Consider the following 24,011-nt stretch of genomic DNA (forward strand, 5'->3'; position numbering starts at 1 on the left):
TCTATAAATATTTTAAAAATAAAATATACATGATTCATTCAATCAATAATACTTGTGAATTGTGATTCATTGAATTTTTGGGACTTGTCATTTTTGTTAGTATTGTTCTTTTTTTCAGTCTTAAATATTGATTAAAAACAAATGTTTAAAAGTATAAGTGACTTAGCCTAGTGACTTTGATAGTGAGATTTATGCAGTAATGATTTCATTGAGTCCTGGAACACTGTAGAACCTCCTTAGTAAAATTCTTAGGAATGCAAAAGAGAGGGTTTTTCTTATGTAAAATGTTAGACCTATATAGGGATATACATTATTTGAAACATAAATGGATAATAGCCTATCAAATTAGTTAATTTGCATACATAGACATCCACAAATATCGGACATGCTCTGAAGATAGAGAATGAGTTAAATCAAGTTGAGGAAAATTGAGTTGAATTGCATTTGGGAAATTAAGGCAGTATTATCAATGATTTTAAAAAGCTTGTTATGCAGAGATTCATGTGGCTGAGAATGAAAGTTCATAATATAGGAATAATTGGGGCAGCTAGGTGGTGTAGTGGATAAAGCCACCAGCCTTGGAGTCAGGAGTACCTGGGTTCAAATCCGGTCTCAGATACTTAATAATTACCTAGCTGTGTGGCCTTGGGCAAGCCACTTAATCCCATTTGCCTTGCAAAAAAACCTAAAAAAAAAACAATATAGGAAGAATCAAATATCAGGTAACCCAAAGTTCACTGAAAAAACTCACTAGTTATAGCTTGTTACTACCTTCAATGACTTGCATATAAGAAGTTGCAGAGACATCACTAAAGAGGAGGCAACCAGAATCAGAGATAACAGAGGGCAGTCTGAGGAACAGAGAATGAAAGACCATTGGAAGTTGAGTGGAACTTTGTGGTGAACTCATCAATCAGTAGACATTTATTAGCAGCCTTTATGTGTGCCAGGCATACTGAAAAATGAATGTGTCTTGACTCCCGAGGAGTATATATACTATCTACTTGGATAGTTAAACATATGCACACATGCCAATATATATGTCTGAATGTGTACACACTTGTACGTATGTGCATGTGAAATACGTGTAAAGCAGTTTTGGAGAGAGAATGGATTAGTAGCTTGGGAAGAAATGGATGGTAGATCAAGGAAAGCTTCATATATAATCAGTTTTTGAAGAGATAGGGATTCAAAGAGGTGGAGATGAAGAAGGGAGTGAATTCTATTCATGGGTAATAGTCACTGCCAGGGTGTGGAAGCAGTAATAGGAGATAGGATGTTAGACATGAGGAACCATTTTAAGATCAGTACCTTCTTCTGTGCCTGTCAAAATCCTGTTGTTCCTTCAAGGCTTATTGTAATTTTCTACCTTCTCTGTGAAACCTTCAGATAAGGCAGTAGATGTACTGGATTCAGAACAATCTGGACTCAAGTCTATGTATAACTGTGTATAAGATGTATAGCTGGGTATGTGACTTTGGAACAAATCAACCTTTCAGAGACCCTAAGGTTAAGACTTTAAATTGAAGATCAGTTGCTGCTGTTCTTTGGTGCAGATGATTTCCTCACTGGGCATATTCTTTTTACTAATTAAATCAAAAGTATAAACAATTTATTGTATTGCATAATTTCAAAGCATGGTTAGACAAATTCACAGACCTACCAACAATGACTTAGTTTGTCTTTTCTTTTTTTCTTTATATTTTCTTTTTTTGTTTTTTGGCAAGGCAGTGGGGTTAAGTGACTTGCCCATAGTCACACAGCTAGGTAATTATTAAGTGTCTGAGACTGGATTTGAACTCTGGTACTCCTGACTCCAAGGTCAGTGCTCTATCTACTGCGCCACCTAGCCACCCCTCTTTTTTTTAAAAATTTGATTTTTTTGGAAAGATTTTATTTATTTTGAATTTTACAATTTTCCCCCTAATCTTGCTTCACCCCCCCCCCAAGGCAGTTTGTTAGTCTTTACATTGTTTCCATGGTATGCATTGATTTAAATTGAATGTGATGAGAGAGAAATTATATCCTTAAGGAAGAAACATAAAGTATGTGATATAACAGAATTACATAAGATAACATTTTTTTAAATTAAAGATTGGTCTTTGTTCAAACTCCACAATTCTTTCTCAGGATATGGGCATTCTCCGTCTGAGATATCCCAAAATTGTGCCCGATTGTTGCCCTGTTGATATGAGCAAGTCCATTAATGTTGATCATCTTTAGTTTGCCTTTTCACAAAATTTTATAACATTTATTTTTACCCTCTTTGCCAACTTGATTGGCGTGATATTGCAACCTCAGAGTTTTTTTATCTTTAAAAACTTTATTTATTTTGAGTTTTACAATTTTTCCCCCAATCTCACTTCCCTCCCCCACCCCCCCACAGAAAGCAGTTTGTCAGTCTTTACATTGTTTCCATGTTGAACATTGATCCAAATTGAGTGTGATGAGAGAAATCACATCCTTAAAGAAGAAACATAAAGAATAAGAGATAACAAGATAGCCATTTTCCCCCCTAAATTAAAGGGAATACCTTGAACTTTGTTCAAACTCCACAGTTCTTTATCTGGATACAGATGGCATTCTCCGTTGCAGACAGCCCCAAATTGTTCCCTGATTGTTGCACTGATGAAATAAGTGTGTCCATTAAGTTTAATCATCACCCCCATGTTGCTGTTAGGGTGTACAGTGTTTTTCAGGTTTTGCTCATCTCATTCAGCATCAGTTCCTGCAAATCCTTCCAGGGCTTCCCCTAATTTCCATCCCGCCTGGTTTCTAATAGAACAATAGTGTTCCATGACATACATATACCACAACCTCAGAGTTTTTAATATGCATCTCCATTTTCAGCAATCATTTATTGAAGACCTTCAATGCTAGGTACTCTACTAGGTACTAGAGATACTAGGACAAAAGACCAAAGCAATCCCTACCCTCAAGAACTTTATTCTCAATGAAATAGATATGGAATAGACATAAAAACAAAATGTTGTTTTTAATAAAATCTTTTGTATTTTCAAAATAAAACCTTAAATGAAAAGAAAAATTTTGAGCTGTGATAAAAATCTTGCCCAATCATCCTTATAGAAATCCAAGATACAAGATATATAGAGTTAACTCAAATCTAAGAACCATTCTGCAGTAGAAAAGAGTTCAAAAACCATGGATAGTTTTTAGAAGATGAAATTCAAACTTTCAACTATGAAAAGCATACTTTTGACCAGTTTTTCTTTTGAACTCTTTAAGTCTAATATATTTGTGTCCATGCTTTATACATTTTACATGTCAGACTTTTATATGCAAAGATTTTTTCCCCCTGTCTCTATGACAGATATTAAGAATTTAGAAAAATTTAGGAAAACTTATATGAAATGATGGGGTAAAAAAAAGATTTATTCAATATTTAATCAATGCCAAATATTACATAGCAATGGAGATAGAAAGAGGATAAAGTAAAGATAATCTCTGGAGGTCACACACAAGGAATAATGAGTGACTAGTTCAGAAAGTTAAAGAGATTTGGAGTAGAATGGGAGGGTAGATTGACACTCCTTATCCAAAAGAATTTTCATTATTGATTTGATCATGGGTTCATGATTCCAAAAAAGTGAGAGAAGGGAAAAAGAAAGGATGTTATCTGTATGGACAAGGAGATAGCTGGAGAGACTGTAGTAAAGTAAAGCATCACTTAGGACTTTTGAAATAATGGTTTAGTGAGACTCACCTATTAAACCAGGATGACTGAAACTAAAACACATTTATCCATAAAATATACAAATGGAAATTTTTATGCACTGTCAGTTACTGAGACTTAAGAATTGCAAGAGACCTCAGAGGCTGGCTGGTCCAATTCAGTACAGAAACAAGAACATATTTGCAAATGGTCAATCTAGTCTTTTCTAGAAAATCTACATTGAGAGAGAACCTACTATCTACTGATTGAATCCATTCAACTTTTGGATCACTGGGATTGCTTTAATATACATCATGCTTATGTCTAGCTTTTTCCTTCATTGTTCCTACTTCTGTCCTCTGGTACCAAGCAGAATAAGTCTTTTCTCTATTTCTTGTGATAATCTTTCTGCTACTTGAAGACAAATGACCATGTCTCCCATCCTAGCCAAACCATCTCTTGTCTAACACTGATAATTCCTTTTTAATTTTAATTTTTAATTTAATTCTCATCTGAGGATTATCCTATGACCTTAACAGTACATCTGAATTTAAGGCTTTTCACCACCTTGTTTGTTCTAGATGTGACTTCTAGAACTGAGTTTAATCTTTATGTTAAATGGTTTACTTTGATTCTGTTTTTATAAAAGGTACGATAAGGGAAGTGTTCATTAGTGCAAACTAACATGTCAAAACAGCTTATAAACACAAATATGGTGAATCTAGGAAAGACTGGATAGAGTAGAAATGCCTGGATAAGGAATTTAATAGCTTTTCTTGATTTATTATTTTCAATGTTTTTGACATAATACTGAAGGAAAGAAAAGGGAACTTTCCAGTATTAACAAGCATCTGTTATACTTTGTTAGTTCAGATGAGGGCCAATATTTCTGTTTTCTTTGTTTTTTTTCCTCATGTTAGTAGAGATATCAGAATTTTTTTTAGTTTAATTGAACAATCACATTATATCATTAATAGAAATAGCATAGAAATTAGTTAGCAGTAGAAGCATGTCAGATATCTTTAAGATTATTCATATAAATCATCACTTGGTAATATGAATCTGTACATTTTGGCAACTGTTTTAAATGTCACAGACAAGGGGCACAAATTGTAAAAAACAATTAGGTGGTGTAGGACCTGGAGGAAAAAAGACCTGAGTTCAAATTTGGCCTCAGATACTTTTTAACATTGTGATTCTAGGCAAATCAAACTGTACCTCAGTTTCCTCCTCTGTAAAATGGGAAATAATATCTATCTCCTAAGGTGGTTGTCAGGATCGAATTAGATAATAATTGTAAAGTACTTTATATAGGCCTATCACAGGCTCAAAAGCTTTTTCAGTCATTTGGTAGAAAGTCCAAAGGAAGTATAGTATAGCAGAATGCTAAGGAATATGCTCAAATTCCTGTTCCCTGAAACTAGGTTTTTAGAAATCTTTCCAATAGTATCCTTAAACTCCTTCATTGCTGTCTTCCTATGACACAGAGGTTATGCTGCATTCTTGAAAATTATGCTAGCAGAGCACAACATGGCAAATTCTTCTAAGCTGAAAAGACTGAGTGCTACAGGATCATGAGTTTAGAACTACAGATGACTTCAATGGGTATTGAATCCAGTTCCTTAATTTTGCAGATGAGAATGCTGAGGACCCTAGAGGTAACTGACAAATTCAAGGTCACACAATTCTTGTCTTTTTGAACCCAGCTCTTCCTAACTCCAAGTATACAGCACTTTATCCATTACACCATGCCTCGTGATGGACAATATGTCACCCATTGTCTAATGACCAGCCCAGTCACATTTGGAAATGTTTAGTACTACCTGATTATGTTTTTTTGACTGCAGAAACCCATGAAAGAAACATGAATAATATCTTCATAGAGCAAGGATGCCACTTAACGCCACTGTTAATTCAGTAGTGTACTAGAAATGTTAGCTAGAGCAGTAAGAGAAGAAAAAGAAATTGAAGGAATTAGAAGAGACTATGAAGAAACAAAACTGTCAGTCATTGTAGATGATACAGTGGTATACTTAGAGAATCCTAGGGAATTAACTTGAACAGAGTTGTAGTGTATGCAATAAACCCATATAAATCATCAGCATTTTAATGGATTACCAGTGAAGTCCACAAGGAGAGAGAGAGAGAGAGAGAGAGAGAGAAATTCCATTTAAAATAGCTGCCGACAATAAAAAGTACTTGGGAATCTCTCTGCAATGAAAAATTTAGGAACTATATGAACACAATTGCAAAATGCTTTTCCTACAAATAAAATCAGATTTAAACAATTTGGAGAAATATTAATTGCTCATGAGTAGTCCAAGCCAATATAATGAAAATGATGTCAATCTATTCATTGCCATACCTATCTAATACCAAAAAAAATTATTTTATAGAGTTAGAAAAGAAAATTCAAAAATTCATCTGGAAGAACAAAAAGGTGTCAAGAATGTCAAGGTAATCAAAGAGAAAAAATGAAGGAAGGTGGCCTAACAGTACCAGATCTCAAACTGTATTATAAATTGGTAATCATTAAAATAATATAATGCCTAAGAAATGGAATGGTGAATCAGTTGACTGTGGAATAAGTTAGTAATATACAGTAAATTACCATAGTAATCTAAACCCAAGTTATGGGTTAAGAACTCCTTAAATAGAATTGCTAGAAATTGGCAGAAATGAAGTATAGACAACATCTCTTCAACAGCAAAGGTGGTCAAATTTATAACCAAATAAGAGAGAGAAAGTGTTTACAGGATGAAAAGTAGATAATTTTGATTACTTTAAAAAAGGTTTTATCAAAACAAAACCCAAAGCAGCCAATATTAGAAAGAAAGCAGAAAATGGGGCGCAGTGGAATTTACAAGTTTCCTATGATAAAGACCTCATTTTGCGCATATATATATATATATATATATATATATATATAATTGAGGTTGTATTGGTGTGTGTATATATATATATGAATTATTTGAGACAATTTTTAAGAATGAATCTTTCCTCAATTGTTAAATGATCAAAGGATATAAAAACAAGCCATTTTCAGAAGAAATCCAAACTATCTGAAGTTACATGATGGAAAAATGTCCTAAATCACTATTGATTAGAAAATGTAAATTAAAACAACTCTTGATTTATTAGATTGACTAATATGACAGAAAAGTAAAAAAGCAAATATTGGAGGAGATGAGGGAAAATAGTCACTAAGGTATTGTTGGTGGAATTGTAAGCTGATCCATCCTTTGTACAGAACAGTTTGGAACTACACCCAAAGGGCTGCAAAGCAGCTTATAAAATCCACAATATTACCATCACCTCTGTTTACCAAAGAGATCAAAGAAAAAGGAAAAGGATCTACTTGTATAAAAAATATGTAATATCTCTTTTTGTGGTAGCAAAGAATTGGAGATTGAGGATGTGCTTTAATTGGGAAATGGCTTGAACCAGTTGTGGTATGTGATTTTGATGGAATTCAATTGTGCTGTAAAATGACAGGATGGATTCAGAAAAACTTGAGAAAACTTATATGATTTGATTCAAAGTGATGTGAGCAGAATTAGTAGAACATTGTACAGTAACAGCAATATTATGCGATGATCATCTGTGATCATCTTAGACTTAGACTGAGACACAGCAAGAAGCGATTCAAGACAATTCCATGATGAAAAAATGCCATCCACCTCCAGAAATGATGCAGTCTGAATGCAGATTGAAGCATTCTTTTTTTTTTTTCTTTTTCTTTTTCTTTATTTCTCTTTTGAGGGGAAGGGCTTGTTTTCTTTTGCAACATAGCTAATGTGGAAATATTTTGCATGACTGCACATGTATAATCTATATCAAATTGCTTGCCTTCTTAATGAGAGAGAATTTAGACCTTTTTTTCTGTGAATGTTTTATTTCTTTTTTCAAAACATGCAAAAATAATTAACATTTGTTTTTTAAATTTTTGAGATCCAAACTCCCCTTCCTTCAATGGTAAGCAATTTGATGTAGGTTATGCATGCTCAGTCATACAGAATATATTTCCACATTAGCCATGTTACTAAAGAAAACACAGATCTTTCCCTCCCCTCCTCCCCCCTGAAAATAACTCATTAAAAAAAAGTGGAAAATGATATGCTTCAATCTATATGCAGATTCTCAATTCTTTCTCTGGAGGTGAATAATGTTTTTTCGTCATGAATCCTTTGGTAGACTTTTCTTGGATCATTATATTGCTGAGAATAGCCAAGTCATTTATATATAAAATTGCACATTATTTTATTTTTTTATTTTTTAGGTTTTTGCAAGGCAAATGGGGTTAAGTGGCTTGCCCAAGGCCACACAGCTAGGTAATTATTAAGTGTCTGAGACCAGATTTGAACCCAGGTACTCCTGACTCCAGGGCTGGTGCTTTATCACACTGCGCCACCTAGCTGCCCCCAAATTGCACATTATTGCTCATTCTTTGTACAATATACTTCTAGTTCTACTCACTTCACTTTATCGGCAGGTACACAAAATTTTAAAGAAAGGTTAGAAAAAAGTTTTATATATAATTGAGAAAAATTTTTTTAAAAATAGGAAAGCTTCTTAGACATTTGTGGATTGTGAGCTTCACTGGTAGAGAATAGACTCATTGATGAATTAATTTATCCTTGAAGTTTTGAAGTTAAATACAGTATGATTAATTTTAGTTTAGGCAGCTAAGAAGGAATAATCAAGAGTCAATCATTTCAACTGTGCTTTTCATTTCTTTTCATCAGTACTATTAAGCTGAAGTATAGTGTAAATCTTTAGAATACAGACAAGGGGCACAAATTGTAAAAAACAATTAGGTGGTGTAGGACCTGGAGGAAAAAAGACCTGAGTTCAAATTTGGCCTCAGATACTTTTTAACATTGTGATTCTAGGCAAATCAAACTGTACCTCAGTTTCCTCCTCTGTAAAATGGGAAATAATATCTATCTCCTAAGGTGGTTGTCAGGATCGAATTAGATAATAATTGTAAAGTACTTTATATAGGCCTATCAAATAGTAAGCACTATGTTAATTGTTGTTGTTAAAATAATAGGTGAAAAATAATTATAACTTTATGTACTTCTAGATTAAAGAAAGCCTTTGGAGAGTTTTTATCTCTATGAAAAAATAAAGAGGTTAGAATTCTTTAACCCTATCTCTTTTCCATTCCCTCCATACCCTTTTTTACCACTTGAAGTTATTTTTGTGGTGTTTCCCATTGTTTCCAATATCTGGGAAAATCTAATGAGTAGCTATGTATGTTCATGGCATTTCATTTCCAGTGGCATATCTTGAATTTGGCAGTTTAGGGGGTTTGCTAAAAATAATCTCTTGTTTGGACAAAAGAAAAGCTGTAATTTTTTTTATCTTTCCATTTTATACTTAATAAACATATATCAGCTTATCAAGTCAGTTGACTATTAACAAATCAGTTACAAATGTTGCTTTTGGGTGGGTCCTTTCTTGAGGGTTACAATCATTGAATCATGAGTTACTGTAAGGTGAGTTGAACATGCTTCCAAAACCATATGCACTTAACATTGGTAGTTTTTCATAGGAAATACTTTGAGCTTATTAAAAATTATAGCGAGTAGGAGAAGGAAAAGTAAAAGTCTGAGTGCTGAAACTTGTTCCTGTCAGCTGATTTTGCTTTTAATGTTGAATATATTGGTACATTGTTAATTATTTCAGCCTTCAAGATAATTTTTAGTATAACCATGAAATGGATAAAGTTAATTTAAAACAAAGACCAATTGAAACTTAATGGCTAATAACTAGGAAAAGTACTATATACTTTCTCACTACCTCCCCATTTGTTTTTTTTTCTTCTAGCACTAGAAAGTTTGGGTTTTGGCTCCTATATCAGTGAAGTGAAAGAAGTCTTACAAGAATGCAAAACAGTAGCCCTAAAAAGAAGAAAGGCCAACTCTCGTTTGGAAAACCTCGGTATTCCTGAAGAAGAGTTACTAAGACAGCAACAGGAATTATTTGCCAAAGTAAGTATTATACTTTTTTATGGTTTTACATGGAATCCAATTTAGGTTTTCTAGTTTATTATAGAAATCTTACAAGATTTTGAAGTCTTATGATGTTTTGGGTCTGCAAAAGCCTGTGTATTCAAAAGAACTTACTATGTGAGAGTGTCTAGTGTTTGCCAAATTTTGACTTTTATAAAAATTAGTAAATGATTGCATCATATTTTCTGAGATATCAATGTTAGCACTAATGTCTTTTAATGTGGAATTTATTTTTGAAGTTTTGAAATAAAATGACCATTTACAAGTATAACATGTGATTTAAGGTACAATAAAATGAGGAAAGTCTTTGATAGAAAATATTAATGAAAAAGTTATGATAAATGCTTTTTAAGAGAGACCCAGATAACTTTCTCTTTGCAAAGAAGGGTCTTTTTGAATATTAAAAAGAGTTGCTGTAGCTCCATTTCTGCTCTTGCTCCCTTGAACTAAGATTCTTTTGAATGAGAAGTTCTGATGTAACCTCATCTGTGCCTGGGTTTCTTTTGCTGATTTGAATATAATATTAAGTCTGAGGTCACATTTCTGTGGGCATTTAATTTTCTTTTTTTTTGTGGTCAACTGTCTTTCAAATATATGCTATTGGTTACAAGGGGAACCGGTAAAAGAGTTTAGTAAGTTACCTGTTATGTGCTGAGGACATGGGAAGAAGTAGTACAAAGTTTAGACACAGACTGCCTTGGTGTAGTTATAGGAGACAGAGAATGGGATGCAAACTTAACTGCAGTGTACTGAACTTAAATATCAGTATTAACTGGAGCATTGTGAAAGGCTTAGTGCAGAAGGTGATATTTAATTTCAGTTTTAAAGGGTGGGCTAGCAAGTCAGCAAATGATGAGAAGGCATTCCAGCCATAGGAAACAGATGGGAAAGTTTAGGGCATGGCAGCAAGTTCTCTAGTATGTGAAAGGGAATACTGTGAAATTATGGTGCATCAGATTATGGAGAGCCTTGAATTCCTGGCCAAGGGGAACGGCAAGAAGTTTTTTTTTTTTTTTTTTTTTTTTTTTTAGGTTTTTGCAAGGCAAATGGGGTTAAGTGGATTGCCCAAGGCCACACAGCTAGGTAATTATAAAGTGTCTGAGACTGGATTTGAACCCAGGTGCTCCTGTCTCCAGGGCCGGTGCTTTATCCACTGTACCACCTAGCCACCCCCACTGTGCCACCTAGCTGCCCCCATCAAGAAGTTTTAAAAGAAAGTGTGATATGATTAGATATATGAAGGGAAAAAAGAATGACTTAGCAGTTTTGTGAAATATGGATTGAAGTGGGGCTCCTGGTGTGGGAAAGCTATTCCAATGAGGACAGTACAATGGAGATTATAGGAGAGAGTCAAGTTATTAAGGAGGTTGCAGAGAGAGGATGTTTTTTAGGAGGGAGTGTAGAAAAAAAGAGAAATGTCCCAAAGACAGATCTTAGATGAACTCTTTAAGGGGTAAAGAATAGGAACCAAACCAGAAATGACCAGGAAAAAATGTTAGGGAAGAGATTAAAAGCAAGATAGTATTTGAGAAAGGTAAGAAAGGAGAATGTTTCCAGGAGACAGGATGGTCAGCAAAGTTGAATGCTGCCAAAGACCTCTGTGTTTGACAATTAAGAAGTTAAGTCAGTGAGAAGGCATCTGGGTGGTGCAGAGGATTGAAGACCTGAGTTCAAATTTGACCTCAGACATGTACTAGCTGTCTCCTGGAAGTCACTGAGTTTCTGTCTGCCTCAGTTTCCTTGACCAAAAAATGGGAATAATGGTAGCACCTACCTCCCAGGATTGTTGTGAGGAGAGAATAATTGGGATAAATAAATGAGATAATGATTGTAAAGCATGGTGCCTGGCACAGAGTTCTGTATCAATGTTATTGACAGTGGCAGTATTCTTCTACCCAGGCTTCAGATCTTTCCCATCTCTGATATCTTCTAGGCTCTTGTTTCTTATACCCAGTCTATCACCAATTCTTCCTTTAAAATGGCACTTTTTGAGAGAGAGGGAGCATGGCAAAGGGGATAGGATTCTGGGCTTGGAGTCAGGAAAACTTGGGTTTTGAATACTGTGTAGCGACCCTCACTTGTTCTATGACCATGTCACTTAACCACTTTGTTTCTCAGTTTCCTCATTTTTAAAATTAGAGGGTTTCCCCTAGTGTTTTCTAAGGTCCCTTTCCACCCCAAATCTATGATTCTAAAACCCTTTTCCATTTCCATTGCCACTACTCTAGCCTAAACCCTTATCATCCTCTATTAAGTATTCTTGAATACAGACTTTTCTACTCCTTTACCCCTTCTGTCCCTTCTATGAATTGCCAATAGACTGTTCCTCCTAAAAAGAACTTTTATCATGTCATTTTCATGCCCCATATGTAGCTTTTGATACCTTCCTATTGAGTTCAGGATCAAGTTCACATTTCTTAGTTTGTTAATAAAATTGTTCCTCAATCTGGTCCCAGCCTATCTTTTAAGGTATATCTCCCCTTGACTAGTCAACTTGCATATTTTTGAAATTTTTGTCCACCCCTTTGTTCTTGGAATGCCTTCCCCTGCTCCCCCCCCATTGAAATTAGGCTTATTATTCAAGACCTAACTCAAATCCCAGTTGCTCCTTGGATCCTTCCTCAGACTTTCCCAGCCCTTCTTGATCCTTGCTTCTGTGGTACTTATTGTCCATACCACTCTATTGGTACTTGTAATTAAAGATTTATTAGCACACAGACACTTAATTAGCTTTGTGACCCTAGGCAAATCACTAAACTTCACTATCAGTTTCTCAAGATTGTTGTAGGGATCAAATGAGATTATGTACATAACTTTCCAATGATGCATAAATGTGAACTATGCTTTCAAATATATATGTCTTTATGTCAAATAAAAGGAAATAACTTTTATCTGTTGGGACTTATTAACCCGAGATGTGGTACAGGCTGAAAATAGGTTCAAAGGAGGTTTTAGATTAATGTGTGGATGATAGAGTCCTAAAAGAACAAGAAAAATGAAAGATATTTAGTTTTAGAACTATTCCTTTGAGATTAATTTAATTCAAGGCAATGATATTCTTTCATAAAATGTTTGCCATTGGTAAGAGACAGACAGCTATGTAGTGTGGTGCTTTCTTGATATTCTTATAGGGAAACAGCTTTTCTGTTTTTGACCTGATTATCTGATCCTCCCAGTGACTTTACCAGGACCTCTCCTTGTGTGGAAATTGTTATGGGTATTATCGTTTCTTAGCTATCCTTTACAGAATAAATAGGGGAAGAGGTTTTTACTAGAAAGTGGAGAAAGGATTGTTTCGAATAGACTGATGGAAAATGTTACACTATTTCTTTGATGGGGAATAATTTTTTTTTTTTGCATAGTTAGTGCTTACTTGTGACAATCAGCTATCAGATCATAACTACTTTTTCTCAGGTTAGTCTGGATGAATCTGACATGGTTCAATCCAGATAGACATTATGAATTACTTTATATGTGTTTTTCCCCCCCCTTAAATCCTCCATTTGATAAGATTGTATCTTTTTAACTTTCCCATTCTATCATTACCATTCTTCCCAATTTTCTTTTGGTTCCCTAAATGTTTGACTTTTTTTTTTTTCTCCACTCTCCTTTTTTAATTATCATTTTATTAAATAGCAAAAGCTTGAAGATATCAGGGATAAGGGACAAAGGTTAATGCCTGAGAGCATTATTGAGTATTTATTGGATTTATATGATGTTTTAAGATCTGAAAATGTCATGTGAAAAACTTTTAAATTATGACAAATAATTTTTATATTGCAAGAGTTAATCACAATTCAAAACCATGAATAACAAGGGATTGTAGTAGGTAAAGAAAAATGTCAGGTATTACATATTACATGTCAAGGTATTACATATCAGTAAAAGGATATATAAGACAAGGAATATTAGGACCTTATAGAAACTATTTTTAATATAAAAGACAGTGGCCAATGATTATCCAGTCTCCATGGAAAATCTAGGAATTCAGAGACCCAAGTTTGCAAAAATTTTACTTTTATGTTTTCTTCAGGCACATTTCTTCTAAGTGTTCTTAGAGGAGTGAGTTATGTCTTTCTCTTATCTTTTATAAAGTAGTTGGAAAATATCTGTTTTTTTATATTTGTGATTGATCATATTTGCCTTTGATTAAAGTGTCTTTTGGGGGATTTGGTCTGGCTCTTTAGGCTAGACAGCAGCAAGCAGAACTGGCTCAACAAGAATGGCTCCAGATGCAGCAGGCGGCCCAACAAGCACAGCTGGCTGCTGCTGCTTCAGCCAGTGCATCCCATCAGGCAGGATCTTCTCAGGATGAAGATGATGAAGATGACATCTGAAATTCACCAGCTGAGTTTTTATTCTCACAGTTTTTTTTCCTGCACAATGAAAAAGTGAAAAGAATGCTTATCTGTGATTTTGTATGCATCTTGGTGGACTGGCCATTGGTATTCTCGGGATGTCTGCTGTTAAGTTTTCAGCTATTGTGTGCTATACATGTAAAAACTCTCTCTTTGAACTCTTGAAGATTTAAGGTTCAGTATCATATCAATTTTGAATTTTTAATGGTGTTTATGAAATTTTAGATAGCAGTGAGTCCTTTATTTGATCAATAAACAGTGTTACAGTAAACTACAAGTTTATAAAATACATTGAGATTTATACAGAAGCTCTAAATCTACATGTGCATTTCCTCTGCCCTTTTAACTAAACTATAAAAATCATATATGGGGAATTTTTAATTATTTTTTCGGGGGGCGGGGAGGGTGGGAATGATGCAGTAGACATTGGATCAAGTTAGTTAAAAAAGCAAAGAGTTCAGTTCTTCAATGTCTGGATTTTTTGTCCTTTTAAAAATGAGGAGATATATATATATATAAATATATAAATAAAAAGGTAATAAATATATATGCTCAGTTAAATACACTTGTTAAAAAAAACTCAAACACATACAATACTAGGAAGATGTATGTTTAATAGGAGTTGTACAAATTCAATGTTGTTTTGTTTTGGGTTTTTTTGTTTTGGTTTTTTTTTTGTATAGGGGTAAAACCAAGGTTTTATTATGGCATCTATTCATCTTGAACTAAACTATTACATTTCAAAGACTGCCCTATTTTGAGGACTGTCATGATTCTTATTATTTCACTCCAATTCAATAATTGTTGTTGATAGTGTTACTTGCTTTGTCCAACCATGTTCATATTATTAAAATGAGTAGATGGAACTTGAAACATTTTGCTTGGGTTCCATGGGTTTAACTGGAGTTGGTGAATAGTCAAACCTTTGTGGGGAGGAATGGAAGCTAATGAGCGTGCTTTCAGGAAAAGAGTAATTTAAAAAAAATGTCACCTTTAGTAGTTACAGTTTATTGTCAACAGAAATTTAATATTTTCCTGATTAGGGTACAGGCAGATTTCTATGCTACCTTTTGAAATGACATTATTATTGTCATATCTTATTGTCATAAGATAATGACATAATCTTAATCTTAATTGGAATTAACAGCAGAAAAATTAATCAGGTTTAGTTTCACATAGGACAGCATGCCAAATGATTGATGAGCACCACAAGGAAAAACTAATGGTTACTTTTAATGTGTTAGTTTAAAGAAATATTTTTCTTTTGTTCCAGTAAAGCACATTAATGGTTGTTTAATTCTGATATATTAAAGAAATAGCATATTTGTTTCCAGTTTGGGAACAGAAAGAAAAAAGCCACAATTCTTGTATCAGATATTCATATTCTTGAATTTTGGAATTTCAAGCAGAGCTGAAAAAAATTATAGTATGTTTGGCAATTGCTGGGATTCTAAAAAAAATTATATGACCATTTTAATTAGAAAATAAAATATGTAAGGTTCACAGGAATTTGGATTTCTTAATGATCAGATTTTGCTATTTCAAAAAATGAGAAGTTATCAAGTATTTTTATTAAATACACCCCCTCCCCTTTTTTGACATACCACCCTTCCTCCCCCAATAAAAAGATTAGTTTTGTTGGAGTGTTTAAGTTGAAATTATTTCATGGTTATTGCATGAAGAATGTTGGGTAAGATCTGAGTAAGCAGCTCTTTTTTTAAAGGTATCAATAAGTACCAAAGGTAGTAAAACTAGTTGAGAGTAATCATATGTTAATATGCAGTGTTGGCTTTTCTAATTTGTACTGTAACATCCTTACTTTCTATTTTAAGTGAATCTTTTTCTTAACTTAGATATTTTTCACACTTTCTTTCTGATGCAGAGTTCAGGTTAATATTTTCCTGCATCTGGTATGTATGATGTTTGGATCCTTGTGACTTTTCCTTTGGACATTCATATGCTTTCATATGCTGTATTCTTCAAGCAATAAAATTCTGATGTGTTTTATAAATTGTTTTTATACTTAATACGTTGCATTCATTTATAATACAAAGAGAATTTTCTCCTTACCATTTAGCCAATTCCAAAATGCATAGACCAAAAGGGTATAAATGCTGCTGAAAATTTTTGGTTAGTTGACTTAGGTACACATTTGGCAAACTATATTTGTCTTGTTCATTTGTTTGCTTGAATTACATTGGATATGTTTTGCAAAAATCTTTGTAATTACTGTATCTTGGTTGTCTGGGTTGTTTTCCATTATTAGCTCTGTGACCCTGGGCAGATCTCAACTTCTGAGCCTTGTTATCCTTATTTATTAAATAGAGATAATAGTATTCAGATAGATTGAATTACTAGAGTCTTTTGGGAAAGGGGGAATTTTCCTTTAAATTCTATAAAAGCAAATTTATTTCTGAGTCTGTACTTCCCATCTTGTGTGTTTTAGACAACTTTGAGGATCTACGAGTGTTTGAGGTTATAAAAGCACTTCATTTAATGTAAGAAAATGATGATTTATTCCAGGACTTAATTTCAAATAATTAATAAGAACTTCTCAAGGAATATAGCTGAACCATGATTCAATAACTATACGGTCCATTTCAGTCTAATATCAGTCAAACACAGATAAGAACAAAATATTTTTATTTCCAATATTGATACAATAGTATTGTGTATTCAGTACAGTTTTAGGAATATCAGTGCCCATTAGAAAGAAATATTGAGGGATAAGAATTACAAATTTAAGACAATATCAAGAGTCTACTACTGAACAGAAACAAATGGATAAGAAAGGAATATATGATAGAGAAAACCATCCTTTTTTGTCTAATTTTTAAATTGATGTTAACATTAAATTAGAAAAAACAATTTGGCATTGCTTCTCAAAAATACCATTGTGTGTATTTTCTAATTATATAATATTTTCAACTATGTAATTTGCCTAGAAAACTTAGAGAAGTCAAAAAAAACTTGTTATAACAATTCACATTGTCAAGGATAGCTTATAAACCTAAGCTTATGAGATTTTTCAAAAGTTCCTAGATAAATTGCAATGTTTATGAATGTAAAGTAAAAAAGAAAAAAAAGATACTTAATAATCTGACCTTAATATTAAGTCAAGGAGGTTCTTTTTAATGTGAAATACTTCTAAATGTTAAAATGCAGATTTGTGCCTAGAAATATAATATTCTTATTAGCAATAGAAGAGGTCCTGATCTGCTCTCCTGTGTCTAAAATGGTACCAAAAAATGTTTCAATAAAGTCTTTGAATAGATCGATGCAATTGTACCTGGGCAAAAGGGAGAACTTTGAAGATAGATAAAATGATTCTTTTGCCCAAATTTCTTTTCCATACCTTAATCCTTAGGTGTTCCTGAAATAATTTAGTCTATTACCTGACAGACTTACACTTCTACACAGACACATGCAGCTTAATGGATATATTGAATCAAGATGTTGGAGTGGAGTAAAGTAAGATTGAAGAATAGTTTGGACACATACATACATACATACATACAATCAGTATTCTTAGAAAGCTCATAATTTTCCTATGAGGAACAATGTTACAGTTTGTAATTATGTCCCTAAACAAGAACTGGGGAAAAATAGACCATAGATGTGGTCTACACAATTTCATAAAATCCAGTGACCTTTTTGTCAGTCCTCATCCCCCTTGACTTTTTTTTTTTGGCAGGGCAATGAGGGGTTAAGTGACTTAAGGTCGAACAGCTAGGTAATTATTGTCTGAGGTCGGATTTGAACTCAGGTATTCCTGACTCCAGGGACAGTGCTATTCATTGCACCACTTAACTTCCCCACCTTGATTTTTCTGAAACGTTTGACCCTCTTTCTCATCATTGAAACTTTCTTTTTGTGATGATACATACTACTGCCGGTTGTCCTGCCATTTTTAGATTTTTTTTTTCTGTCTCTAGCTCTACATTCCAGTTCATTAAATGTTTCCATTCCCAAATTGTTAGTCTTCTGTTTGTCAGTCTTTATAAACTTTGCCCCTTGAAGAGCTTATCACCCTGCTGGCTTCAGCTATTTCTTCTATTGCATAATGTAAGACAGAAAGGAATTCAGAGGTTATTCTGTCCAAAGGAAACCGGGATATTGTAGAAGAGATTCCCAAACAAGGTTCATTCAACCTCTGCTTGATAATAATGGGAAACTTATTTTTCACTATATCAAGTTAAAATCTGCATCTTTTCAACTTCATGATAGCCCTTCAAAACTTTAGATTATTGTTTCTTCTCTCTTTCCCCCGAGTCTTCTCTCCAAGCCAAATTCTTAAACCAGTCTTTGAATGGCATGGTTTTCAGACATCTGACCATCCTTTTCCTCCTCTTTTGAATGTCCAGTTTGTCAGTGTCCTTCCTAAAATAAGATGCCTAGAACTGAACATCAGAAATGTTTTCAAAGTACTCTGTCTAGGGCGGCTATCATCTGTGCAGCCTAAAGTCATGTTACTTTTTTGACTGCTGTATAATTATAATCATTATATATCAGTCACAGAATCTGAATTTTGGAGCTGAAAGGAAGCTCAGCAGTCCTCTGGTTCATCCTGTACCTCAGTAAGCATTTCCTTTACAATACCACCAAAAGTGGTCATCCAGCCTTTATTTGGAGGCTTCCAATGGAGGGGGAACACACAAAATACAAACCAGAGCATTATACTTGGGGATCACTAGTCCCTGTGCTATTTCTTCTAATTGTTTCTAGTTTTGTTCTCTGGAACCCAACAGACCATGTATATAATTCCTTTTTCATATAATAACACTTCACTTTGCCTAGTTCAACCTCTTACCAGATATCTGTGGCCTAGACTATTGTAATAGCCTCCTTATTGGTTTCCCTCCTTCAGCTCTTTTTCCTCTCCAGTCAATCCATCTCCTTAAGTTTTCAGATTGATATTTTTTAAAGTCACAGGTCTGGATATCTCACTCAAGAACTCTTAACTAACTTTTAAATTCCTCAACAATTTTGACCCTAACCTATCATCCAATCCAGACAGAATTAATTTTTTTTTTATTTAAGGCAATGGGGTTAAGTGACTTGCCCAATGTTGCACAGCTAGGTAATTATTAAGTGTCGCGAGTTAAGATTTGAACTCAGATCCTCCTGACTCCAGGATGGTGCTCAATCCACTGTGCCACCTAGTTGCCCCAAGACTAGGGATTCTTAACCTGGGGCCTTAAACTAATTTTTTTATAATGTTTTGAAAACCCTATTTCAGCATTATTGACTTTCTTTGTAACTCTCTATATTTATTTCTATGCATTTAAAAACATCCTTCCAATGAGTCTGTAGGCTTTCCCTGATTACCATAGGGGACCATAATACAGAAAGATAGGTGAAGAACCTTTGTTCTATGCTAAACTCATCCACCCTCCATTTCAAGCCAGTTTTGGTTCCCTGAACTTAACACTTCTTTCGTGCCTCCATGCCGTTGCAGAGGATACTCCATTTATTTACCTGTGTGCTTGCTTCCCCTAGTAAAATGTAAGCCCTTTTAAGGACTTTTCCCAATATCTAGTGTCATGCTGGAAACGAGTAAATGCTTGTTGAATCAAAAATCTGAAGACAACTATCCTTATCTCCCCCCAAGTCCTTTCCTTTCCTGGCTGAATACCCTGAGGATTCCTCAGGTAATTTTCATAAGGCATCAACTCATGGCTTTAACCTGATTGTCCCCTTCCAGTTTACTAAGATCCTTCCTAAAATATTGTGTCCAGAGCTGAACATAATACCCTATAGTATGATTTGACCAGGGAAGAGTATAACAGGTTTAAAATGGCCTTATTTCTGGAAGTCATGGCTTTGAAAATGTAACTGAAGCTTGCAGTAGGTTTTATGGACTGCCGTATCAATTCTTGAATTTTCATTTCTTTCCATTGTCCAGTGTTTTCTGACAAACTTGTCTGGCTCTACCTATTTAGCTTATATTTGTGAAGTTCTTATTTGAACCCAAGTGTAGGACTTTGCTTTGTATGCATGCACAAACACAAACATACATGCATGATGCCTTCTCCCCAGAAAATGTACACTTGAAGGCAGGAACTTTCATTTTTGTTTTTGTAGCTCAGTCCCTGCCACAAATTGGAACTTAAATAATTGTTTATTGATTGCTAAAGAACATCTACTGCTATCCTTTTTAGAGCCTCAAATTTGTTTCTCCATCACAGCTTTTTTTTTGGTTTTTGCAAGGCAATGAGGTTAAGTGATTTGCCCAAGACCAGATTTGAATTCCTGTCTCCAGTGCTCTATTCTGTCACACCTTTTTTTTTTTTCTTTTTTTTTTTTTTTTTTAGGTTTTTGCAAGGCAAATGGAGTTAAGTGGCTTGCCCAAGGCCACACAGCTAGGTAATTATGAAGTGTCTGAGACCGGATTTGAACCCAGGTACTCCTGACTCCAAGGCTGGTGCTTTATCCATTAGCCACCCATCTGTCACACCTTTTTGAGGAAGACCAGTCAACCCTTTGAATTTAGAGAACCAGCAAAATGCAGTGATCACTATAAACTTTTTCTTAAGAGCATACTTAATTGAAAGTGAGGTCTTTAAGTCCCTTCCACCTACTTATATGACCTTTAATTTTTACTCCAAAAATTTCTAAAAAAAGGAAAGTTTTTTAATAGGAACATCAGCCTAGATATCTTTCTCTCATACAATACTAGGTTGGTGTTGTTACATTTTTTTTACCAAAATAATGAGATTTTTTTCTGAATATATTTCATCTTCATTTTCAAACTCTTTATTGACATGGAGGTAACTTGTTTCTTGAAGTTTATGGTTTGGGGCAGAAGATCTGGCTAATTCTCCCGAATTGAAATGATTTCCACTGTGGTTCTAATGCCAGATTGCTGTTCAAGTATAATTCTAACTAATTGAAGAGAATCTTATCACAAATAGGACTATGTGGTAATGGATATTTGACCTAGTGAACTATGAAATAAAAATTTAAAAATGCCTGTAGAAAACTTTTACTTCTATATTGTTAGTAGTTCCAATACTGAGACACTTTATAGATTATAAACATATTTTAGTATTCTGAATAATGAGATTTTTGTCTAGTGACCAGTTTGTTGATATGTTATTGGGTGAACTAAATCACATAAATATTGGCATTTTCAAGAAAATTAACTCAGAAGACAAATTGGCAACTAATTCTTACACTGGCTCAGATTACTTAGAGAGGCAAGTAAAAGAATTTGTGACTTAGATTTCATTCAAGACAATTGAAAACATCATTTCATGGGACATTGTCATCTTACCTTTCGATGCTTATAATGAACGTAAGAAAAAGACCAAAATGAAGATAATTGCAGCTTATGCCCCAGCATTTGCTGTAGAGCATGAAGAAGCAAAGACTTCATCAAGCATTGGTTGGAAGACAAAGGATTCTTGTTCAGATTTGAGTTGGACTAGAAGACTAAAGAAGTCCCTTTCAGTTCTGTTGTTCTGTGTATTTGAAGTTAGAGAACTACTTTAAAGAACATGATATGATCCTTTGTACCATGTCCTCCTTTACTACTGCCTGGGTTTAATGTGAAAATAGGTTTGGGGAATGTTGATTAAAAAAATGAATTGAGGGGGTGGCTAGGTGGCGCAGTGGATAGAGCACCGGCCCTGGAGTCAGGAGTACCTGAGTTCAAATCCGGCCTCAGACACTTAATAATTACCTAGCTGTGTGGTCTTGGGCAAGCCACTTAACCCCATTTGCTTTGCAAAAACCTAAATAAAAAAAGTATCATTATCCCCATCATATGAATGGGAAAAGTGGGGCTGTGAGAAGGTAAGACATTTGCCAACAACCACACAACCACATGGCTATGAAGAGTCTAAGCTCCCATTTGAACCTTGGTCTCTTTGACTACAAGACCTATTTCCTCTTTATCTTAGACATGGCACTTCATATTACATTAAGTAAAATTGATTATATAATAGCATAGCAACTGACTGGAAACTGAGGTAGAGTATACAAGATCCTATTGTGTTTGCTGACTACAAACACACACACACACACACACACACAAAACCTAAACAACCATTTCACTTGGTAGAGGCTTTAAGGTTCTCTTTCAAACAAGGAGTTAGGATCAGTCAAGATTGTTTGATAAATGCAACCACGTGAAAGGTTCTTCTGATCATTGACATATATCTGTCAAAAGTATTCACCCCTATCATGTTAGATGTCCTACACAAAGTCCACAGGGAAGAGATCATGAGGTCGTCCACTTGTAAATGCACCTGTTTACAGAGGACATCATAAGCAACAGAATATATGTGGGCCTGGACCATTAAATCCTGAAGTTTTATTCAAAATCAATTTCAGGCACATAAATAGGCTATAGCTTATTTTTGGTGGTGATGATGCTTACATGAAGGGACACATGAACATATGATTATGGTCAGAGCAAGATCTTCTAAGGAAGGGGTTGGCAGACTTGGGCTTTTACATTCTTAGCTCACTGGACATAAAAAGCAGGTGGCAGCTGGAATTTGTCTCAGGCATATTTCCCACCCCCTGGTCTGATATAAATAAGGGGAAAAAAAGATCTAGAAGAGGTCCTTCAACATGGTGGGGGATTATGGAAAAAGTGCACAAGAATCACACTGAATAAGAAGGTCTGAGTAGATTCTTCACCTTTGTTGGGAATATCCACATCTGCAAGATCATGGATCCTTTGAAGTACTGAAATGTGTTTATTTTATCTTGTTGGATTTAAGGTTATGTTGGTCCCTGTTGCTGAGGGTATAGAGGTTGGTGGTTTGCTGAAGTTTGGGAGATCCAAGCTTCAATAGGGCTAAAACTGATCAAGTATCTGCATGGCTACCAAGATGGTGAGCCCCTTAAGGCCTGACAAGATCCTTAGAGAGGGGTAAACTATCTCAGACTGGAAAATAGAGCAGATTAATGTTCCTGTTCCTTATCAGTATTGAAATGTGGCCCATGATTAGCTATTGCACTTCCAGCCTCTGAAAGAAAGTCTCCCCCTTCTTCCCCCCACCAAAGATTTGACCTCAATTCTAATCTATCACCACCACCTTGGAATCTGAATTGTGCAGACATTGTGAAATACCAATGGAGTGAATGGGCTGTCTTATCTATTATTATCCCTTGTTCCATGTGACCAGTTTATACTTTTTCAGTCATGTCTTTGATGTCATTTTAAATTTTTCATATTTCTTATAAAATATTTAATATTTTTTATACTCATATACCCTTCCATTATCCTTTCAGTGATCCTCAACTTCAGATCTTCATATACTTTAATAATGCCTTGCCTCAAACCATACAATATCAACAAAAGAATATTGAGTCTTTGAGGGAAAAGGTCATTAAAATAACCATTTTCCAAAAAGCAGTCTAGCCCATTCTTCTGTTGAGTTCTAGCATTGAGTCCATTTGCTTTGTCCATGCAATATTTGTATACTCAATGACAAGTTCTACAGGTATCTATCCAATTGCATATCAATCTTCACTATAGGAATTTTTATCTGGTTTTTCTGATGTGGATGTTTAGACCAAATTCTTTTGAGCAATTGTAAATCTTATTTAAAAGTCTATGTAGTGTTCCAGGATTGATGCAATCAATCTATGTAATCTGCAAGCAAGATTATCTGGATGGCCTTATCATCTATGGGAATCCCTCTTCAGATTGGAGTCTTTGCTGGATCTTCCATGGCAATGTTGAACACCCTGGTGAGCATATATCTCCCTTTTATACTTGGCTTGATATGATCAGAGGGTTGTGATACCCTGAGATAGATAGATAGATAGATAGACAGATAGACATATATAATGGTATCTCCATTATATATTTTTATTTAAGGTGATGGAGTTAAGTGACTTGCCCAAGGTCACACAGCTAGGCAATTATTAAGTGTCTCAGGCTGGATTTGAACTCAGTTCTTCCTGACTAGAGCTGGTGCCCTATTCCACTGTGCCACCTAGCTG

General features: G+C 34.6%; 1 protein-coding gene across 1 annotated transcript in view; it reads left to right on the forward strand.

Moving 5' to 3' along the window:
• The window catches only part of DR1 (down-regulator of transcription 1), a 30,053-nt gene extending 6,975 nt beyond the window's left edge, over positions 1-23,078 (forward strand). The window contains exons 2-3 of the mRNA XM_074188187.1: positions 9,506-9,669; positions 13,878-23,078. Of these exons, the coding sequence (XP_074044288.1) occupies positions 9,506-9,669; positions 13,878-14,027 (314 nt within the window). The 3' untranslated portion in view covers positions 14,028-23,078. The remainder of the gene's footprint in view (positions 1-9,505; positions 9,670-13,877) is intronic.
• The last annotated feature ends 933 nt before the right edge of the window (positions 23,079-24,011 follow it).

Source organism: Macrotis lagotis, chromosome 5, assembly GCF_037893015.1.
Source record: "Macrotis lagotis isolate mMagLag1 chromosome 5, bilby.v1.9.chrom.fasta, whole genome shotgun sequence".
Classification (NCBI taxonomy): Eukaryota; Metazoa; Chordata; class Mammalia; order Peramelemorphia; family Peramelidae; genus Macrotis; species Macrotis lagotis.